General features: G+C 42.8%; 4 protein-coding genes across 4 annotated transcripts; all 4 read right to left on the bottom strand.

Moving 5' to 3' along the window:
• Window positions 1–1,384: 1,384 nt before the first annotated feature.
• Window positions 1,385–5,060, bottom strand: LOC115788226 (XK-related protein 8-like). The gene is made up of 3 exons (XM_030741173.1): window positions 4,753–5,060; window positions 4,099–4,289; window positions 1,385–2,127 (listed from the first exon to the last, which is right to left on the bottom strand). Exons 1-3 carry the CDS (start codon window positions 5,058–5,060, stop codon window positions 1,385–1,387), a joined length of 1,242 nt encoding a protein of 413 aa, XP_030597033.1.
• Window positions 5,061–7,329: 2,269 nt separating this feature from the next.
• Window positions 7,330–10,014, bottom strand: LOC115788548 (XK-related protein 8-like). Its single transcript, XM_030741613.1, has 3 exons — window positions 9,695–10,014; window positions 9,005–9,246; window positions 7,330–8,183 (listed from the first exon to the last, which is right to left on the bottom strand). The coding sequence occupies exons 1-3, from the start codon at window positions 10,000–10,002 to the stop codon at window positions 7,453–7,455; spliced, it is 1,281 nt and encodes a 426-aa protein (XP_030597473.1). The 5' UTR covers window positions 10,003–10,014; the 3' UTR covers window positions 7,330–7,452.
• A 5,117-nt stretch (window positions 10,015–15,131) lies between these two features.
• Window positions 15,132–17,204, bottom strand: LOC115788693 (XK-related protein 8-like). Its single transcript, XM_030741829.1, has 3 exons — window positions 16,897–17,204; window positions 16,360–16,550; window positions 15,132–15,865 (listed from the first exon to the last, which is right to left on the bottom strand). The coding sequence occupies exons 1-3, from the start codon at window positions 17,202–17,204 to the stop codon at window positions 15,132–15,134; spliced, it is 1,233 nt and encodes a 410-aa protein (XP_030597689.1).
• Window positions 17,205–17,464: 260 nt separating this feature from the next.
• LOC115787616 (XK-related protein 8-like) lies at window positions 17,465–21,748 on the bottom strand. The gene is made up of 3 exons (XM_030740364.1): window positions 20,992–21,748; window positions 19,807–19,994; window positions 17,465–19,724 (listed from the first exon to the last, which is right to left on the bottom strand). Exons 1-3 carry the CDS (start codon window positions 21,315–21,317, stop codon window positions 18,994–18,996), a joined length of 1,245 nt encoding a protein of 414 aa, XP_030596224.1. The 5' UTR covers window positions 21,318–21,748; the 3' UTR covers window positions 17,465–18,993.

The raw sequence follows: 21,748 nt of genomic DNA, 5'->3' as shown, positions 1-21,748 counted from the left end.
TTATCAACTAGGCTGCAGCACCCTCTATTGTACATAAATGGTAACAACATAGATTCAACTTTTCACCACAGAACGGACATTTACAGAGCCTGAATACTGAACACTATCATAATAATCAATGCTAGTTATTAAATGACAGTAATGTTTCCTCCCCGCTGCCCTGTAAGGTTTTCCTGTGTGAGGTGATATGATGCAGTACACAGTTTCAGACTAAAGTATTTTTATTTATATGGAAAAAGCTACAAAAAAACTGAATTACAAATATAAACAATAGAAACTATTGACAACATATTTAATATAAATATAACCTTCAAAATGTTTCCATTGGAGTCGAGTTCTTCATGAGAATTAGAAACAAGGTTTTGGTCTCTAATGCAAGATTGATCCAAATGAAACATTTGTTTCTCACTCACATCCACACAGGCCGGAGATCCTTTCCCAAAGCTAATGATGACATCAGCTTTTCATCTTCCATCATTTTAGCATTAAATTTGTTTCAAAGAAGAAACGTGCAGGTTGTTGAAGCCTCAGTATGGTGGACTCATTCACTCCTGAGAACTACTATGAAAAGAGAACGGCATCATTTAAAAGGGGTATTTGAAAGGGTGCAAGACAACAAAAACACAAAAGCTTTTATCTTTTTTTGTTTGTCTGATCTGTGGCAATCGATTGATGTTATTTCCTGTTTCTATAGCAGTGTCTGCGCCTCAATTTTAAACTGAGTTTGAAAGCATACAAGAAAGTGTGATCGAAGTGTTTTCAGTGGAAGAAATGTAACAAAATTAAGAAAAATTAGGAGACGGTATTTTTGGGTTTCTTAGCTAATCTCCGAATTAATCAGATAATTATCAAAAACAATTTTTTTTTTAATATACTGTAGATTAAAGACATCTTAAAAATCACAGAAGAGCCTACATTGAGTAGAAAATTGGATTTCATGAGCAGTAATATTTTGCTCTTCCAAGCTTCAGACTCCGGTTACATGCGGACACTGAGAGTGGTAAAGAAACAGGAAGTTATACAGGACAGAGAATATTATTCCTGCCCTCTCTGGAAACTCAAATATTGTGTTTCATGAAAGGTTTTTGTGTTCTGAATCTCAGGGCCATCAAATATTCTCACTTTAAAAGAATAAATGTTTTGATCCTTTTTTTTTTTTTTTCCCAACTTAACACTGATTTAAACTCGTGTTTTACAGTGAAACTGTGTTTGAAAAGTGGATTCTTCACAGCTTTTATACAAGCATGTTGCAGACCTGAAAATCAAAACCAGGCAAAATAAATATTAAATGTTTTAAATGCTTTGTTAGACAGTAGCACCACTGAATACAGAGCAGAAAATAATAAACCGGCATGATGCCATATGAGACTGCATCTGTGGGTAATCAGGAAGCAGACTCCTCTGGAGGTGATGCAGGTGCTGCAGGTTGGCTGTAGAAGTTCTCAGACAGCTTCCTCATTCTTTTATTGCAGCATGCTGGTGCAACAGCCCCCATATTTCTGAACATACCGTCCACCTCATCTTCAGGTTGCTGCTCTGTGCTGGCCCCTTTCAGCTCGTCTCCATCAAGGTTTGGATGGAAGCACTTATAATAAACAGCTTTAATTAACAGACCGAGGATATAAACTCCAACAACACAGGCAGCTGTGATTGAAGCGTATGAGGGTTGGTTCACAAAATCAAGAGGATCTGTGCTCATCTTCCAGCACCACACACCACAGAGGATGGAGATATCAATCAGTATGTACCCGTGATAGAGCACAGTCCTGTTCCTCGTGTTCCCCTCCACCACGTTAAACCAGTTAAAATACCAAATGAGGCCCACAGTGGCTCGATACAGCCATTCTCCACCAGGACTTTCCATGAAGTCTGTCTTGGATCGCCAAGCAAAGAAGAATAAAACCAGCCAGGAGCAGATGAAGTGGGTGAAGATGAAGCAGGGCAGCACGGAGGCGAACAGAGCGAGGGCGGAGAGGCGAGACGAGATGAGCAGCAGGTTCCAGATGAAGTAAACAGCTGATGAGGTTATCTTCTGCTTTTTCTTCTCGGGCAGGAAGGAGCGCATCGCGCGATGGAAGGTCGTCACACTAAAAGCGATAGCTGAGGCCGAACCGATGGCCTTCAACACTGAGGGAAACAAGAGGCAAAATGCATTAAAAAAAAAAGCACCCAAAGCTAAAAATATTCCCACCTGACCCCCTTTAGAACCAGCAGACTGCTAATTTACAGTAGCTTTAGTATATTTCATGAAATTAAAGCTTCGTACTATGAGTATTTTCTAAGTTACAGGCCCTTGAAATACAGAGTAGGTCAAAATTTTTCCTTATTTATTTTTTCCAGCATTTCTGACCCCTCGTAACTTCTTAAGTACAGAAGATATCTACATAAACATTTCAGGGCTGAAAAACACGTCTGACACAGAAGGAGTCATCTTTAGAAGATGAACCCACCATCAAAATGTAGATTAAAATTAGACCTTTTTTATATTCAACAACTTGCTTTGACCCTGTAAAGTTTACCAGAAAACACTTTTTTTCAAAGTTTCATCCAGTGATCAGAAATCAGATCAAACATTCAGGGTACCAAAGCTTGTTTCTGTTATCACAGACACTAAATGGATGCAGTTTGGCAGATGCTCACAAAAAACAGCTTTGTATTGTGACTCTTGGAGTTGGGGAGAGAGCCCGAATGTGTTTTTCAGCCTTCACAATATAGACCTCCTTCAGTCTCTAGAAATAGATACTACCACCCTGTGGTGTGATATGAAATTGCAGCAGTTTACTCAGAATAACATCTGATCATCACACCAACTAGATATAGTTGGGCTTGCCTTGCACAGCTCACGTTCTGGAGAGGGACCAGACTACTGTATGTTCCCATCTGAAGTTGTCCTCAGTGACAGTGGTGGGCAGGGGAGGTATACTTGTATCTCCCCTGGCTTGCTGCCTGTACGGTGGGGTTTTCCACAGTGGGTTAGAGGGTTGCTTCCCTGTGCTTTCATTTTGGTGAATGGGTCTTGACTGTTGTCTGCTCCCATGTGTGAAATGACAGAACCCAGCTTCCTTGGAGTCACTGGGCTGGGTCCTGGAAGGTCCCCCAGCTGGGAATTCCACTGTCCTACTGGGGGGATTTCACATGAGTCACATGAGTAATGGCAGTGAAATGTGGACAAGTGCTACCGGGAGGATTGACCTGTTTAATCTGAACCTGACGTTACTGGATTAACCATATGCTGTGAGGAGTATCATAGATAGATCGATCCTGAAGGAATTTAGTGCAAGTGGTAATCTTCAGTTGCCACCTACAGCAGGACTTTGACAACATACCAAGAGAGGCTGGGGGAAACTGAGTCTGACTGGACTGCATTCCCCACCTCCATTGCTGAGGCAACTGCACAGTTGCAGCCATGAGATGGTTGTTGGCACTAATCCCAGAACCAGATGGTGGACGCTGGAGGTGAAGGGAGCTGCTGAGCTGAAGGACGAGTCCTCTCGAGCTTGGCCAGATTGTGGGACTCTGAAGGCAGTTGGCAGGTACTTGCAGGTGAAGCAGAGTGTAGCTCTGACAGTAGTTTGAAGCCAACACCTGGGTGTGGGAGGAGTTCAGTGAAGTGGAAGACTTTCACATGTCCTCGAGCCAGTTCAGTAAGGGGAGGCTGTCTACATGGAGATTCAACTGAGGATAAAGTGAAAGGAACACTTTGAGGAGTTCCTCAGTCCCACTGAAACACCTTCTGGAAACAGATCATTTTTAGACCATTTACACTGGGCCAGGACAGAAGATGATGTCTTAGTATTTGTCTTTTGTCTACTTTGGCAGATTGCTTTAGTTTTTCTTTTGTCTTTCACTCTGATTTGTTTATGGAGGCATAATTGTAAGTGGACACCATCAGGACCCATGTACACTGTACATAATAAGTTCTATAACCTTGATAACACTAGCTAAATTTAACTGAATTTGATGAACTTTCCTTCAAAAACCTTAAATCTCATCTGTGTTTCCACTTGATCTTACGTTGTAATAATTTAGTCAAGATCGCAGCGACTCGCTGCTTCCACAAACATACGTGACTTTTACACAAGTAAAATAAAGTTGCACCTGTCACAGGATCCAGCTGGCCCTTCCTCAGAATGATGGTGAGCATGAGCGTGAGCTGAGGTGCGCTCTCTGAAAACGTCTCTATGATGCGTAACATGCTCAGGTCTTGGTTCAGGAACATGGCTTTACCTGCAGATTCAGATTTCCTCGTGTAGAAGCTTTTTACATACATCTCCAGGACTCCTGCGTGCCTGAGAGCCACAAGAATATGAAACATTACCAGTTACACAAAATCTTCGTGTGAGACATGCAGAGTTGAACTTCTCTGGAAGCATTCTTGTGAGACAGCAAATAAAATGAAACCAGTTTACCCGCTTCAAATGAAGGAAATGAAATGCTACAGAATGCCATCGGTTTATGTTTTGAAACCAAGGAAACTGAAGCACAACTTGTTGATCACAAAGAAAAACTTTTAAAACAAGAAGAAATAAAACAGATGATTAAACACAGCAGACTCACACTTGCAGAAGTTACTATGTATATCACTGCAGTGGAGTACAGTGCTGCTGCTTCATTTAGCATTTACTGTGAGCTAAATATGTCTATTAATAGGCAAGTGAATATCAGTGTGTCACTCTTCCCACACAAACTTCAGGGTGAAAAATGGGCACTTTGAATGCAGTATTATCATCACTATTATTACTTTAATACTACCTGAAGTAGATTCCCAGCTGGAAAAGATGCAGCAGCCTGAGCAGGCCCCGGCTCGGCAACTTCTCAATCTTTGTCTTCATTTCGAAGTTGTCATAGCTGTACCAGAGCCAGCTGTAAGCCTGAGCGAGCAGCGACGAGCCCACGAGTAACAGCACCAGGACACCGAGGCACACGAAGGCCTTTTCCCGGTAGAAGGAGGCAGCAGCAAACATATCCAGCACTATGTCCAGCAGGGAGAGCGGCAGGCCCGCAAAAGTGAAGAGAAAGTCCCAGCAGGAGTATCCAAACTCAGCCTGAGTCCCTGACATGTTCCTGGTCTCTCTGCCTGCCTCTAATGCAGCTGCATGTTAAGCTGACAGCTGATTACAACTTACAGAGAACATCTGAATGAAAGTAAAAGCAAAACATCAGTAATTAAAAAAAACTCCTACAAACTGGCACACCCATCTTTTCATCATCTCCTTAAAGTCTTATTGAAGCATTTCACACACATGAACACACCTTCCCTTGAAAGCTGTCCCTTTAACAATAAACTGGTATTTTAATTGGGAAATTCATTTATCACATTTATCATTTAGTTTTCGGCTTTATGATTGTAAAAATAGGCTCTTGGTTCCTTCAAATTTCTATATTTCGAAATCCTGACAAACCACTGAGCAGTGAGAGATTATAAACTAGACTATAAGGAAAACTATTTAATAACTATAATAATAAATGCTCAGATTCCCCTTAATGAGACATTTTCATGGACAATAAAAGTTTAGTTTAAGCAGGTGTTCTACTTTAATTACAGTTGTGGCACATTTTTAAAAGCAGGTTCACCAAAGCTGCAGAGTACTAAACACAAGCATCTGTGACGTGGTGACTCAGAGACCCCCACTCAGACTGACGGAGAGCATGAATGTGAGCACAGCCTCACCCTGAGGGTCAGGACACTGTGTAGAGGATTTGTAGAAACTCCTCCAGGACTCCTGCATGTCTGAGAACCAGAACAATGTGAAACATAATCAGTTTCACCAAATCTTCATGCCCAATATGCTACGCTGAATTTCTCTGGAAGCATGCTTGTGACACAGCAGGTATTCAGGCATGAAAAGGAGCCACTACGGTCCAAATAAAACAATCTTCATCCACTTACAATTAATCAAATAGTGCTACAGGATGTCATCAGCTTACCTACAAGGAAATAGAGGCATAAAAACAGCAGAAGTATATATTTTTTAATGAGGAAATTAAACATCCATCCATTTTGTTCCACATATCCAGTGCAAGGCTGCTGGAGCCTGTCAGAGCTGCCATAGGATGAGAGGCAGGGGTAACACAGAGAATCCCACTTGGCCAAACCCATGCATGCTTCTGGGCTGTTACAGGAAGTGCCCATGCATGCATGTGGAGAACATGAACACTCCACACAGAAAGGTCCCAGCCTGGATTTGAATATCCATGATTAGGATAAAGAGATAAAAAGTGTTCTAATTAAAGTGTCTTCTGAGCTTCTAATTACACAAGAAAACCAGCACAAAACTGCCTGAACACCCGGAGAAAAACAGCAAACCTTCAAGAAAAGAAAAGAAAAAAATTAACTGGAATTGAAATCATTTAATAGATCGAAGGTTTTTGCATTGCTACTGTTGCTTATAAGTCAACATTGTAACTGTCCTGCATATAATGGTGTGATTTACAGCTTGCATACGATAATTTTACTGGCAATAAAAAAAAATTAAAAATTAAAAAAATTAAAAAAGAAAACTATCAACCAACTGCAAAATAACCATATCATAAATGTACTTATTTACATCCATTAATAATATTAATAGACTTAACTTCATTAAGAAAAAATAGAGTTAATCCCAAAGTTGGGAAATTCTTTTGTTACAGCAGGTAAATAAATTAAATTAAACACAACAAACAGCAAAATAGCTTAAATAAGTCAGTATTTTAAGGTACACATTTTTTTCGAGTCTACAAATACTTAGAAATTACATTTTTAAATTAAAGTTCTCCAATATCGAGCTTAAAACTTGAGAAACAATATTTTAAGTCCATCTGTGCCTGGAGTCACCACATAGCAGCCTTTATTCTGCGAGTGCATCGTCTTGCCTCCACATCAGTCCTGCAGTGCATCCAGCACTGAAACAGCATCATCTGCATCTCTCACAGATTTCAGTGTTTCAGGCCTAACCCAGAATAAATCTGGATTAGGAGAGAAGGGGAATCACTGCTCATGAAATCAGGATTACAGGTAAACAGAGGCAGTCTTAGGATTTTAAAACGTCTCCTTAATTATGTAAAACATTTTCCATCAAGCGACACTTTAGTAAAGAGTTTATAAACAGTGCAAGTTTCTTTCAACATTGTATCATTTTACCAATGATAAGATTCAGTCTGTAGTGTGAGAAATATTCCCTTAATTATTCTGTCTCTTCTTGCAGCCTTTCAAAGCCACTCTGAAACAAGAAATTTAGGATTTAAAGAAGAACAAAGCCGGAGCCCCAGGGTGGCGACCCCCCCCCCACACACACACACACACACATGCACACCCACCCCCATGTACCATCCCCCCTCCCATGTAGCCTTCAAAGGGGAAACAAATAATAACTGATGTCTTGAAACATTTTGTTAAACAGTAGCACCACTTAATACTGGGTGGTTTGGGGGGTTAATTAGGAAGCAAGTCTTTAAACCCACGCAGCCCTGTGATCACATGACTCGGTCACCTGCCTCGTGGATCTCAAATGATGCAGGCTGGCAGTAGAAGTTCACGGCCATCTTCCTCATTCTTTTATTGCAGTGTGCTGAGGCCTCTGTCGGAGGTCTGAACGTGCGGAAGTCCACCTCATCTTCAGGTTGCCCTCTCAACTCATCTTTGTCAAGGTTTGGATGGAAGCACTTATAATAAATAACTTTGATTAACAGACCGAGGATGTAAACTCCAACAACACAGACGACTGTGATTAAAGCATACAAGGGTTGTATCACAAATTCAGGAGGATCTGTGCTCATCTTCCAGCACCACACACCACAGAGGACGGAGATATCAGTCAGTATGTACCCGTGATAGAGCACAGTCCTGTTCCTCGTGTTCCCCTCAACCACATTAAACCAGTCAAAATACCAAATGAGGCCCACAGTGGCTCGATACAGCCATTCTCCACCAGGACCATCCATGAAGTCCGTCTTGGATCGCCAAGCAAAGAAGAATAAAACCAGCCAGGAGCAGATGAAGTGGGTGAAGATGAAGCACGGCAGCACGGAGGCAAACAGGGCGAGGGCGGCGAGGCGAGACGAGATGAGCAGCAGGTTCCAGGAGAAGTAAACAGCTGATGAGGCTATCTTCTGCTTTTTCTTCTCGGGCAGGAAGGAGCGCAGCGAGCGATGGTAGGTGGTCATGGTGAAGGCGATAGCTGAGGCCGAGCCGACGGCCTTCAACACTGAGGGAGAGCGAGAGGCAGCGTCAGAACAAGCAAAGTCCAGAAATGTTATTAAGACGATCATTCCATATAAAACCAAACAGATCAGGAAAAAGTTCCCATCTGATTTCCTCAGAATCAGAATTTAACAAAGCTATGAAAACCTATCACACGATGATAAACCAGCGAAAGTTTTCCCCACTGAATTATCAAAGAGATCAATCATCCCGAGTACCAGTGGATGTTTCTGTTCCTCTACGTCACAGACAATAAACTGGTGACGCTGAAACTCTGACACATCCAAATCAGACTGATGCTCAAAGTTGGTTATAAAAAATGTGCTGAACAAAAAGGAGATTTTGGCTTTAGTTTCTGTGACAGTTGAAGTGGTTTTAATACTGATTTGGTTTTTAACAGAGCTTAAATGTGTTTTTCAGTCCTAAGAAGTTAATCAATAGCTAATCAATGATCATTATTATAAAAACAAAACAGAAAGAAGAACATGAACAGGTAAAAACACCACCTACTGTAAGGTTTATGCAACAGCTGCTATAAATTAACAATATCTATAATTATATAAAACTTTTTCTGTAATGGTTAATTCACCATTATGTTTAATCAGAATATTTATAATGCTAAAATATATTTAATTGTTGTTATCCATGAATTTACACATTTACTGTTTATGATTAAAGCTGAAAAAAATAGTAAAGCACATTCATATTTGCCAAATGAACATTAAAACGTTATGATTCATTTCTGACTTCTCGGTGAAGCCCAGAGTGCTCAGATTTAGACATAAAAACGTGAATTGACGCTCTGTCACCGACAGAAAGCCGCACCTGTCACAGGATCCAGCTGACCCCTCTGCAGAAAGATGGTGAGCATGAGCGTGAGCTGCGGGGCGCTCTCTGAAAACGCCTCGATGATCCGTAACATGCTCAGATCGTGGCTCAGGGACACGGCTAAGCCCTCGGAGTCCGGGCGCGCTCCGTGTTCACAAGAAGCCCCGACCCCGTTCTCACGGCTGGTGCGCTTCTTTCTGCGCAAGCTCTGTACAGCCATCTCCAGGACTCCTGCATGCCTGACAAACAATACAAACAAAATATTAATAATAATTAAAAACAAAAAAAAAACGGTTTGACCAAATCCTCCCGCTTGAAAGGAAGCGACTACAATCAGCTCGTCTGCTGTAACCCAGAAAAGGAAGCCGCGGCTCACGGTTCAAATATTTCTAAAGTTAAATATGAGTCTGCACACACACACACACACACAGAGAGAGAGAGAAAGAATGACAGATGATGTAATTTGTGGATGGTTTACTGCAGGAGTTACTGTACAAAATATGTGCGCGGCTGTAGTGGAATACAAATCAGCTGCACAACTAATGAATGGCTCAGTCTGCATTTCCTGTAAACTAAATATGAGAGCAGGGTGGCGCCCTTAGATAAGCCGCACTGTTTACGCTTCCCGGGCAAACTTCAAAAAGACAAACGGGCACTTTGAGCACACTTTGGTTATTTTAATACTACCTGAAGTAGATTCCCAGCTGGGAAACGTGCAGCAGCCTGAGCAGGCCCCGGCTCGGCAACTTCTCAATCTTTGTGTTCATTTCGAAGTTGTCATAGCTGTACCAGAGCCAGCTGTAAGCCTGAGCGAGCAGCGACGAGCCCACGAGAAACAGCAGCAGGACACCGAGGTACACGAAGGCTTTTTCCTGGTAGAAGGACACAGCAGCCAGTACGTCCAGCACTATGTCCAGCAGGAAGAGCGGCAGGCCCGCAAAAGTGAAGAAAAAGTCCCAGCAGGAGTATCTAAACTTAGCCCGAGTCCCTGACATGTTCCCGGTGTCTCTGTCTGCCTCTAATGCAGCAGCATGTTAAGACTGACAGCTGATTGTGATTTATAAACCACGCAAACGAAAGTAACAAAGTTCAGTTAAAAAAAAAAAACCCTACAAACTGATCCGCCCATAGTTCTGAGTTAAAGGTATATTGTAGCGTTTCACACATGTACGCACTTCCTGTTGACTGGTGGCCCTTTAACAATGAACAGACCTGTGGTATTTCTATTCAGAAATTAATAAATTACAGTAATAAGAACCTAAAAATGATCAATCTATCCTGACAGAAACACACACACACACACACCCACACACAGCAAGAGCTGCAACTTTAACTGCACAGAACAGATGAGGTAAAAGTTTAGCAACAAGCAGTGACCTCGACTCTTGATATCAGCTGACAGCCTGCCAAAAAAAAAAAATCAATATGAACACTTTATAACAATATTTTCTGTCAGGAAAGAATTTTAATACCTCATATACTGTAAATAATGTTGATTTAGGCCAGTTTGATCCAAAAAGCTGAGAGAAAGGTGTGCTTCCAACTCTGAAGTGAAACTAAAGTAAAGAAAGACAGTGGATGAAAACAGTGGATGACTGAGTTAAAGTAACCAAACTACAGAGAAACATCTTAATCAGCATCTATCTGTGTTATCTGTGTTAAAACATTTATCATTTAGCTTTGGATTATTTTTTTTAAAAGAAACAAAAAGTGAAGAGGCAATGAAAGAGCTGACAGAAGTGCAGAAAGCTCTGAGAAAATACAAGAGACAAACGAGAACCTGCTGGAAAAGAAAAATTTGCAGGTCAGACAGTCAGACATGAGGTTGTAATTTGATGGTTGCATCACTTCATGTTGTAATTAAGTTACATCAGTACAAGAATTTGACTCATTTAGATAAAGACTCTTTTTCTTTTACTTTAACTCTTTTTTTCAAAGAAAACGTTGAGTTATTGTGATCGCCTCGGCGGCGCTTATTTCTAAGCTTAAGTGCTTTCTAGCTAACACTCACACACAGTCTTACACAACTTGGTGTTTGGTATCTTGCCCAAGGATACTCTGGCATGCAGACTGGAGCAGCCAGGAATCAAACCGCCAACCTTCTGATTAGTACCTCTACCTCCTGAGCTGCAGGCGCTGCACCACTACCACTAACCACATCGTGGCTCGACGTGCCCTCCTAACCTGACTCAACCACACCATCGGTCAGCTGCTCTGACCTCTCCACTGTGTTGCAACAGCCGGCGTGTGGCTTTTTTACACACAGTGTGTGGTCTGTGGTTTTTAAGCATGTGCTGAGAGTCCGAGGCCTTTGTGACACAAACCTGAAAGACACAACATCCTGAGTGTGGGAAAAAAATGCACTGAACATGATCAGGTTCAGTTTGGGGGCCTCACATCTGACTCTAGAATATTTTGGTATACAGAAGAGTTCATGGTCAGCTTAATTACTCCAAGGTGGCTGCAAAGCAAGTCCAAATCATCACCCCTCCACCACCACCGTGCTTGAAGGCTGGTGTCTGTTGATATGCTGTCCATTATGGCCAACATCTCCACGTTTCCTCATCTGTCCTAAGGACACTGTCCCAGATTTAACTTGGGAAACTTAAGCCGTGCTGACACGTTCTTTATAGAGAGAAGAGGCTTTCTCCTGGCAACCCCTCCAAACAAGCCATACTTAGAAACATCCCGCAAACGTCAGGTTTAGCCAGTTTTTCAGTCGGTTTAAAGTTCATGCAACGACAAAGAGAGTCGCAGATTACACGTTTACAATATGTAAAAACTGAAATGTGTTTTCTGCAGGAGCGTCAAAGAATAAACATTCTGAGTATCTCTGTAAACATGAACAGACTTAACAGTTATGATCTTTAGAAAAGATAATTCAGTGAAATATCTTTTTAAAAATGATCTTATTACAGCCATTTAAATACTATATTAATCATACATGTTACAGGCTTGAAAATGAAGCCTGTACTTTTCAGAGGAAACAAGTAATGACCGGCTTATTTAATGCTTTATAAGACAGTCGCACCAGTGTCTCCAGAGCACAAAGTGTTCATGAGAATTAATCTCCGCATTAAACTGAGTAATATGAGACTGCAACTGTGGTTTATCAGGAAGGAGGAGGTCAGAGTCCTGGATCCCACACAGCCCTGTGATCCAGATGAGCAAATTCTGGTTTACTGACATCAGCATGACTCGAGTTTCTTTCTCGCCTCCTGTGGATGTCAAATGATGCAGGCCGGGATCAGAAGCTCTCAGCCAGCTTCCTCCTCCTTTTTGTATGAGTCACATACATTCTGATGGCATCTGATGGCAGGAGGATCTGTGATCATCTTCCAGCACTGCACACCACAGAGGATGGAAATATCATCAGTGTGTACACATGATGGAGCATGGTCCTGTTCGCTTCCCCACAGCCACATTAAACCAGCCAAAATACCAAAAAATATTTGATATTTTATCCGTTTTTTTCTGGTTTTACCAAATTTTACTTTCATGCTTTGAATATTTTAGATGCACTCAAATAATTTTGTGTCAAAATGTGGGGCTTTTTAAGTCGCCCCAATCTTTCCACCATTTCTGATCCCACATAACTTCTCACACATTCAAGAGTTACATGAAATTTTCTGTGCTGAATACTATAATACTCTCCAGCATGGCGATATGACTCAAAGGTTTACCAAAAAAATGCACATTTTCAAGTTTTCTCCAGTGAATGCTCAGAAAACAGATCAAATTTCCAGGATACCCGTTTGTTCCTGTTACTCTGTGTCAGAGACGTTAAATCGGTGCAGTTTTGTTTTTAATCTACGACACTGACGGAGCTTAAATGACTTTTCTGTCTCTAAAACATTCACGTGCCCATCTGTCTTCTTCAGAATTTATGAGGGCTCTGAAATGCTGGAAAAAGATAACACAAATGAAAAAGCACAACATTGCACGGCTACTACATCCAAGAAACTGTCACATGGGGCGACCTTGCTTGAGCAACAAACTGCTGTCACAGGATCATGAGCGTGAGCTGTGTGGCAATCTGGAAAAGCTGCTCTCATCCACGGCACGCTGAGATTGTGGTTCGGGAATCTCTTACGGTCAGGGCACTGTGTGTCCTCTACACCTGAGAGCCAAAAGAATATGAAACACAACCAGTTTCAGGAAATCAGCATGCTTGTGACACAGCAGGCATTCACACATGAAAGGGTGTAAATCAGTTAGACCGACTCACAATGGAGGAAAGAATGTGCTGCAGGATGCCATCAGTTTGTCTGATGTAAGGAAGCTCAGGCGTAACTCACACTTCTGCTACTTCCAGGTTCATAAATATAAGTCTGCACACAGACTTATTACAAAGAAATGAAAAAATCAAACAGGTGATTTAATTTATAGATGGTTTATTGCAGGAGTTTGCTGGAGTCACTGTACATATGTGCATCATTAAAATGAAGTACGATGCAGCTGCAGCATTTCCTGTAAACTAAACATTTCTGGGAAGATCAGTGTGATGCCCCTCAGGGAGAAAAACAGGCACTTTATTATTATTATAATAACTGAAGGAGATTCTCATGCAGCAGCCTGAGCTGCCTCCAGTTCAGCCCCATCTTAAACATGTCACAGCTGCACCACAGCCAGCTGTAAACCTGAGTGAGCAGCGATGAGCCAGCAGCAGGACACCGAGGCACACAGTCCATATATCCACCCCTCCGCTGAGCAGGTGAAGAGGAAGTGAACAAAAGTGAAGAGGAAGTCCCAGCAGGAGTATTTAAATTCAGCCTGAGGCCATGAGAAGCTCATTTGTAACCGTCTCTAATGCTGCTTCTGTAATCTGATGAATTCAGAAACCTGAAACTCTTCCTCTGCAGATGATCAGTTAGCACAGCACGTCATTTAAAAGCTTTGTTTTTAGATAGAAAGCTCAGAAATGGAATCTGTCATCTTTACAATTTGAATTTATTGGAAAAGTTCAAAAAGTCCAAAAAAAAGATTTTAAAGTATTATCAGGAAGAGTTTTAGAATTATTATCCTTATTCTATACTTTATACAGGTACCCGCATCAAACCAGTTATGATTAGTTTGGGAGTTTACTGCTATAGAAAATGTTCTTAGTTCCCTCAAATTTCTATTTTTCCTGCATCGTCCATCTCCACAAACCACCGAGCTGTTAGATACACGAGGTGATTCAGCCCACTGCAGGTTTATCTCGTTACTTTGTCTGCGTCCATTTTGAAGTATTTACCATAAAAATGACCATCACACGTTTAAGGAAATAAATTCTTAAATGTGTCCCTTTTAAGTTTTGCAAAAAAGCTTTTTTTTTTATCATTTCGTCTTATTTTCAGTGACATGTGAAGATAGATCCTAAACACTATCATAATAATCAACACTAATTATTTGATGACACTAATCACTGTTACAAATGTTATCAAAAGAAAATAATCCAGCAGCAGAGCCCCTGCGGTGATACGGGTAAAAATGCACAGCTATGTGTGCAGCTCTTCAGCCCTCAGTCAGACGATGGAGTCGTGCTGCCCGTCATCGATCAGCTGTGACACCTTCCCTGTGAAAAAATGCCAAAAACGTGTTTTTGTTGACACCCCTTTGATGACTGACAGCACCGATGGCCTCGCTGCACGTGCTCAGTCTGTAGCAGTGGTAACTGACACAGTCAGGCTGATATCACTGACATAACACTGATCACATGTACTCATCATTTTCTTAGAAAGCTTCTTGTTTGGTGGCCCGGTGGACTCATCCACCGCTGAGGATGACTGCACGCTTCACTCTTGAATGACCTCAGGGGGAAATAAACAACAACATAAAAGTATGGCAGCTCTGAGGTGCATGCTTTTTACAGCAGAGTGACAATTAGATGCAGAAAAGGACAAAACTATTTCACACACGCATGTTACAGACTGGAAATAAAAGTCCTTTGACTGAGAGCTTGAACTGCTTTGTTAGAAATCAGCACCGGTTAATTCAGATTAAGCTGAGTAATGCCCTGTGAGATTGTATCCGTGGTTAATCAGGCAGAAGGGCAGACGCCTTCACAAGCCCGTGATCTAGACTGAAAAGTTCTGCATGACCGAGTCTCTAATTTCCTCGTTCTGTGGACATCAAGCTCACGTCAGGAGTAGAAGTTCACGGCCAGCTTCCTCATTCTTTTATTGCAGTGTGCTGCTGCGGTTTTTGGTGGGGTTACTCGCTCTGAAGTTATGCGAAATACCGCCTTAATAGGCTTATTAAGCTCCTTGTGCTGCTCCTCCTGCTCCATTCTGGCCCCTTTCAGCTCATCTTTGTCGAGGTTTGGATGGAAGCACTTATAATAAATAACTTTGATTAACAGACCGAGGATGTAAACTCCAACAACACAGACGACTGTGATTAAAGCATACAAGGGTTGTATCACAAAATCAGGAGGATCTGCGCTCATCCTCCAGCACCACACACCACAGAGGACGGAGATATCAGTCAGTATGTACCCGTGATAGAGCACAGTCCTGTTCCTCGTGTTCCCCTCAGTCACATTAAACCAGTCAAAATACCAAATGAGGCCCACAGTGGCTCGATACAGCCATTCTCCACCAGGACCATCCATGAAGTCCGTCTTGGATCGCCAAGCAAAGAAGAATAAAACCAGCCAGGAGCAGATGAAGTGGGTGAAGATGAAGCAGGGCAGCACGGAGGCGAACAGAGCGAGGGCGGCGAGGCGAGACGAGATGAGCAGCAGGTTCCAGGAGAAGTAAACAGCTGATGAGGCTATCTTCTGCTTTTTCTTCTCAGGCAGGAAGGAGCGCAGCGAGCGATGGTAGGTGGTCATGCTTAAGGCGATAGCTGAGGCCGAGCCGACGGCCTTTATCACTGAGGGAGAGCGAGAGGCAGCGTCAGAACAAGCAAAGAACAAATGCTAAAGTCTGATTTTCCCACCATTTCTCAGGCCTCATATCACATCAGACATACACATGAAACTTTCAGGCCTGAAAAACACATTTGAAGAAGAGCCCAGCATCAAAATGTAGATAAAAATTGGATCGTTCATACGCTACAACTTGATTTGTTCAAGTCCTGCTCCCTTTAATGACTCAGGGATTTTCCTGCACAAGAAACCTTTAGATAATTAAGTGATCTGGTGTTACAAAGGAGCCAACGGCTGGTAAAACTTCCTCTTTTTTTTAAAAAAAATGCCAAAAATCATCATCATGCAGGAAATCGTCAGGACTAATGATTTATACAATATGCACAGCCACTTAAACCCATGCCATCATACTTCACCACTCAGTTCATTCATCAAGAATCTCTTATATATGGTGACTAAAATATCTGCCACATATACAAACTGGAGTAATGAGCTGCACCTGTCACAGGATCCAGCTGAGCCCTCTGCAGAATGACGGTCAGCATGAGCGTGAGCTGCGGGGCGCTCTCTGAAAACGTCTCTATGATCCGTAACACGCTCAGATCGTGGTTCAGATTCTGGGCTGTTTCTGCACATTCAACTTTCCTTTTGTAGAAGGATTTTATAGACATCTCCAGGACTCCAGCATGCCTGAGAGCCGTAAGAATATGAAACATTTTAACAGTTAAACTGAAGCTTTGTGTCTGTGGGAGCACGCTTGTGGGGCAGCAGGTATTTATGAAAACGCCCCACTTACACTGAAGCAAAACAAAACAAAAACAAAGTTTCATCAGTTTATCTGCTGAAGCTGAGGAAATTAAGACATGACTCGTGCTTCCACAATGCTCCAGTTCACGAAAGTTGATCTCCACACAGAAATACTGCAAAACAAGAGGAAATTAAACTACAAGCATACCAATGATGAAATCTGTCAGACCCATGTGTGCTGGAGCTACTGCATCATTCCTACAGGCACTTATTTTTATTTTAATACTACCTGAAGTAGATTCCCAGCTGGAAAAGATGCAGCAACCCGAGCAGGCCCCGGCTCGGCAACTGCTCAACCTTCGTCTTCATTTGGAAGCCGTCATAGCTGTACCACAGCCAGCTGTAAGCCTGAGCGAGCAGCGACGAGCCCACGAGTAACAGCAGCAGGACCCCGAGGCACACGAAGGCCTTTTCCTGGTAGAAGGACACAGCAGCCAGTACGTCCAGCACTATGTCCAGCAGGAAGAGCGGCAGGCCGATACAAGTGAAGAGAAAGTCCCAGCAGGAGTATCTAAACTCAGCCCGAGTGTCTGACATGTTCCCGGTGTCTCTGTCTGCCTCTAACGCAGCTGCATGTTAAGACTGACAGATGAAAGATAGCTGATAACAAAAGAGCCAAATTACAATGTTTTAAAACCCCACCTACAAACTGAGCCACCCACATTGTTAGACACACTGTAGCATTTCACACAGGTACACACTTCCCTTTGGAAGCGTTATCAGTGAACTGTGGCATTGCCTGCAAATGATCACAGTCTGTGCTGACAGAAAGACACAAAAACAAAATCCATCTTAACATAGACTTTAATACCTGCACAGGACAGATGAGGTAAAGGTTTAATGAGAAGTCGTCACCTTAACTTGTCACATCAGCTGACAGCATCCCAGAAAAGCAGATCCAAACACTTCCTAACAATATTTTCTGACAGGAAAGAACTTTAACACACCTCCTATACTGTAAATAATGTTGATTTTTTTTTTACATTTAGGCCAGTTTTACCCACAAAGCAGAGAGAAAGGTGTGCTCCTACCTCTGAACTGAAACTAGAGCAAACAATGATTTTTGGGACCTGAAACATTTGAGGAAGCTGAACAAAGAATGGATGGATGCGTGAAAGTAACACAGAGAAATTTATAAAACATTCATGACTGTGATTAATCAGCGCGTTACCTGAACTCACTCTGCAACACGACCATCGAGCGGACCTCAAACAGCCGGTCAGCTCATTAACATCACACAGAAATTACAATCAAATTTACATTCAAAAAGGTTCCAGCAGCAACTCTAACAAGACCCCAAAAATACAACAGTTCATTTAAAGCCTCAGAAATACAATCTTTCATTCTCAGAAATGTATTTGAAGTTAAGGGGGAATATTCAGAAGTCCTGTGTTTAAATATTCTCAAAAATATTAGAAAATGTTCAAAAATTTAACTGTTGTTATTCTATACATCAATCAAGTATCTGCATTAAACCATTTATAGTTTGTTACAAAAAGTTCTTAGTTCCTTCAAATTTCTAGTTCTAGAAATCCAAACACCGAACTGTGACACAAAACTGTTGAACATTTAAGCTACTCACAGTCCACAATAATAAAATACAGCGTACGAGGTTTTAGTTTAGAAATGAGCTTATCAAACGACTCCAGCCTCACTGTGTGTGTTTCCCTCATGCAGTCCCAACATTAAAACCTTTGGCAGATCACGTGGATTTACTGAGAGCATCTCAGCACCACCTACCACCAAACATCCCGACAGGTTTTAGTGTTGTGGCTGACTGGCGTGTGTATAGTTGTAGTACAGCATTTGTGGATGTAAGAGGCGACTGTGGCAGTGTTGGCGTTAACAAGCTGGGCTCCTTTATGTAAACGCTGGACTTAAGAGTGCTTATGAGGTCCTTTCTTTGCTGCTTTAGTTAGAAATCTAGGTTATTATTCCAAATTCTTTGTTTCATGCACTGCTTTTGAATCTGCACCCTGAAGCTATTTTCATACATGAACTTCCTTTTCTAACATGTGGCACACTGCAGGAAATAATTCCCTCCAGACGTGTTCACAAAAATACATGTGTGGTTTAGGGGAGGTGACACTCTCCTATGTGGACACTGGGCTGAGGAGCTGCAGGTTAGAGACCACCTAATGTCTCATCTTAATGTGTCAGTCATTTATGTCCTTAAGTGCACTTGTGTTGGGAAGACTTCAGGGCTTTAGTGCATGTGTGAAAACAATTTTAGTGCACCGAGCCTGCAGCAAAGCTGCAGCACAAACAGGAGAAACAGAGACTGCAGAGACAGATGCTTCATTCAGTAAAAAACATCAGACTCGGCTCAATTTGTGTCATGAGGGTTTATGAGGACTCTTTGTTCTGTGTAAAAATTAGTGGCGTGGCAGGCCATGCGTTTGTTGGCAAGTCTGGAGGACGGAGCGCCGTCCTGGATGGAAAAGTCCTTAAAGGACACCTCTGAGTCAGGCAGATCATCGGGCAAACCGGGCTCCCTCGCCGGGGGCCTCAGCAGTTTGGGGTGGAAGCAGCAGTAGTAGAGGGTTTTTAAAAGCAGCCCCAGGAGGTAACTGAGAGGTAGAGCGATCAGCAGGGCGAGTGCATATGTCTCTGTCTGGACCAGGTCTCTGTAGCACCACCAGGTCACCAGCAGGATCACCCCATCTGTGGTCATGAAGGAATGATAGATTAAGCTCCTCCCACGGGTCCGACCCTCAGCCACGTTAAACCAGCTGAAGTACCAGATGAGCCCCACGGTGGCTCGGTACAGCCACTCCCCGCCCACGCTGTCCATAAAGTCCGTCCTCTGTTGCCACGCCCACACCACAAAGACTGACCACAGCATCAGAAAGTGGGCGGCGATGTACCCGGGAAGAGCAGAGGAGAAGAGGGCGAGGGCAGCCACGCGCGGGGCGATTAGCAGCAGATTCCACAGGAAGTAGATTAAGGAGGACCCCCATCCCTGCTTGTCTTTGTGTATGAGGAAGGAGCGCAGGGAGCGGTGGTAATCCACCACCATCCAGGCTATGGAGGTGGTTGAAGCAGCAACACTCACAACTGAAAAATAGAAGTCAAACAAACAGGAAGTGAAAAGGAAGTGATTCGGTGTTTCTTTGCTTTTATTAGGAGGACAACTCACACTGAACGGTCCTGGCCTTGTTGGTGCGCAGCATGACGTAGATCATCAGGGTGAGCTGAGGGGCGCTCTCGCAAAAGGTCTCGATAAGACGGAGCAGGCTGAGGTCATGTGTCAGGTAAACGGCGTACTCGGACCCTTCCTCTTTCCGCCACCAGACCTTGAAGCCCTGGCGTATGGCGGAGATGTGCCTGAGTGTGGATGGGAGAGGAGCGTGAGAAAATGACACAGGAATGAACAACCCAAACTCATGGAAGTAATCTGGTATGATGGATCAGGAGAGGTCAACAGCACTGAGTTATTTTAAACTTTTCATACCTCATTAATTCATTTTTATAGAGTCAGCTGTCCCCTGACTTACTGGATTTACAAGTTACCACACCTGAAACTGACATTTCTAGGCAGCCTGAGGTCTTCTGTGAAAAATTTGTGCTTTCATTTTTGATTAGAAAACAGAAAGAGGAAAAGAGATGTTGACGTAATTTTGGTTAATTTTTGCAACGCACAGGCTGGACATCTGGCTGTTGTTAAAATACTCCCTCCTTATATTGAAAAAGCAAAATTTAAAAGTCATTAAAGATGTATGCAGTACAATCATTACACCCTGGAAAAAGAACAGTTCCAAAACCATCATAAAAAGCCTCATCAGACAGGTTGTGCTGACAAATCTGACAGATATTTCCTCTATGTGAGCACACAATATCAGTTTAGTTAGCGCTCCTTTTGCTTTGAAACGTTTACTTTTATTCCAGTTAAGTACGTTCTCATAATTTTGGTCATCGCCTCTGTGGTCTGTGCGTAAAATGCGCGCAGCTCTCCAACTTTGGATGCACTCATATGGAGCCTAAGATGATCCTGAGAGTTACTAAACTCAAAAAAAAAAAAAAAAAGGAAGCAACAAACATGACTTAAGCGTTGTTAAGGTTTAGTCAACCCAGGATCTGGTTTAACTGCTGGTTTTATCATTAATCTCTTAAAGAAAGCTCTATCTGCATAAGACCAATCAAGCATCTGCATTTCTCCCATATTTACGGACTGTTGTTGGTGCTGAAACATGAAAAATCCAGGTGCTAAAGCTAAAATTAAACAGATTTTCCGTAAAATACTGGCTTTTAGGTTTCTCCTTTCGTGGCGCGGAGTGAAAAGCTGAGAGTTGGCAACCCTGCGTAAAAACACCCGCTGCTCTACCTGCAGAGGAAGCCCAGCTGCAGCACATGCAGCAGGAAAGACAGCTTCACTCGGTCCCCGAAGAGCACGGTTTCCGCTCCGGTCTGTGCGCTGAAGCCCGGCAGCTCTCGGTCGTACGTGAGCCAGAACCAGCTGAACATCTGGACCACCACGGACGACAGGACCATGAGGCCGATCAGCACTCCGAACCAGAAGAAGTGTCCTCGGCAGTAAAACTCGGTGGCCACCCAAACATCGGAGCCCCAGTCTGCGAGGAAAGTAAACACCCCGATCACGGAGAAGACGAAGTCGATCCAGGAGTATTTTGAAAAAGTTTCGCGCTCCATGACTGAGCCTCTCCCCCTCTCCGTTAGCCGTCCACCGGGCGACCTGTTGCCGAGAAGCTAAGCGTCAGCTAACGCCGTGTACCGTTATTTCCCTCCCAAAGGCGTTTCGCAGTCTTCTTCACCGCGGTGAAGAAAAGTTCCCAGAATGCTGGCATTGTGAGCAGCAGCGTTAACCCCCTCCAGCAAAGTAATATTAAAACCCAAGAGGAGGAAAACGGCTTAAAAACTAAATATAACTTCCATAAGAGCAAAGGGTGTGTTTGTGACGACCATTGTGTTCGTGTGATTATTAGCCCCGCCCACGTGGCTCTTATGTCTATGGGCTGGAAAGGTTTTAAACAGTCACAGCACTGTGGACCGCTTTCTGACATCCGCCATATTTATTTCCGTCATGAAGCCATCAGTTTCAGAGAATTTCAAACAGCAGCCTC

This window comes from Archocentrus centrarchus, chromosome 11 (genome assembly GCF_007364275.1).
Source record: "Archocentrus centrarchus isolate MPI-CPG fArcCen1 chromosome 11, fArcCen1, whole genome shotgun sequence".
Classification (NCBI taxonomy): Eukaryota; Metazoa; Chordata; class Actinopteri; order Cichliformes; family Cichlidae; genus Archocentrus; species Archocentrus centrarchus.
This window is presented reverse-complemented; position numbering and strand designations above follow the sequence as displayed.

Excerpts from the sequence above, each read along its gene's own strand:
- LOC115787616 (XM_030740364.1), bottom strand. The coding sequence starts at position 21,317 with ATGGAGCGCGAAACTTTTTCAAAATACTCCTGGATCGACTTCGTCTTC. Across the intron at positions 19,995-20,991 it reads CAGCTGGGCTTCCTCTGCAG|GCACATCTCCGCCATACGCC; the intron begins GTAGAGCAGCGG and ends ATCCACACTCAG. Across the intron at positions 19,725-19,806 it reads CAAGGCCAGGACCGTTCAGT|TTGTGAGTGTTGCTGCTTCA; the intron begins GTGAGTTGTCCT and ends TCTATTTTTCAG.
- LOC115788226 (XM_030741173.1), bottom strand. The coding sequence starts at position 5,060 with ATGTCAGGGACTCAGGCTGAGTTTGGATACTCCTGCTGGGACTTTCTC. Across the intron at positions 4,290-4,752 it reads CAGCTGGGAATCTACTTCAG|GCACGCAGGAGTCCTGGAGA; the intron begins GTAGTATTAAAG and ends TGTGGCTCTCAG. Across the intron at positions 2,128-4,098 it reads CCAGCTGGATCCTGTGACAG|TGTTGAAGGCCATCGGTTCG; the intron begins GTGCAACTTTAT and ends TGTTTCCCTCAG.
- LOC115788548 (XM_030741613.1), bottom strand. The coding sequence starts at position 10,002 with ATGTCAGGGACTCGGGCTAAGTTTAGATACTCCTGCTGGGACTTTTTC. Across the intron at positions 9,247-9,694 it reads CAGCTGGGAATCTACTTCAG|GCATGCAGGAGTCCTGGAGA; the intron begins GTAGTATTAAAA and ends ATTGTTTGTCAG. Across the intron at positions 8,184-9,004 it reads TCAGCTGGATCCTGTGACAG|TGTTGAAGGCCGTCGGCTCG; the intron begins GTGCGGCTTTCT and ends GCTCTCCCTCAG.
- LOC115788693 (XM_030741829.1), bottom strand. The coding sequence starts at position 17,204 with ATGTCAGACACTCGGGCTGAGTTTAGATACTCCTGCTGGGACTTTCTC. Across the intron at positions 16,551-16,896 it reads CAGCTGGGAATCTACTTCAG|GCATGCTGGAGTCCTGGAGA; the intron begins GTAGTATTAAAA and ends TACGGCTCTCAG. Across the intron at positions 15,866-16,359 it reads TCAGCTGGATCCTGTGACAG|TGATAAAGGCCGTCGGCTCG; the intron begins GTGCAGCTCATT and ends GCTCTCCCTCAG.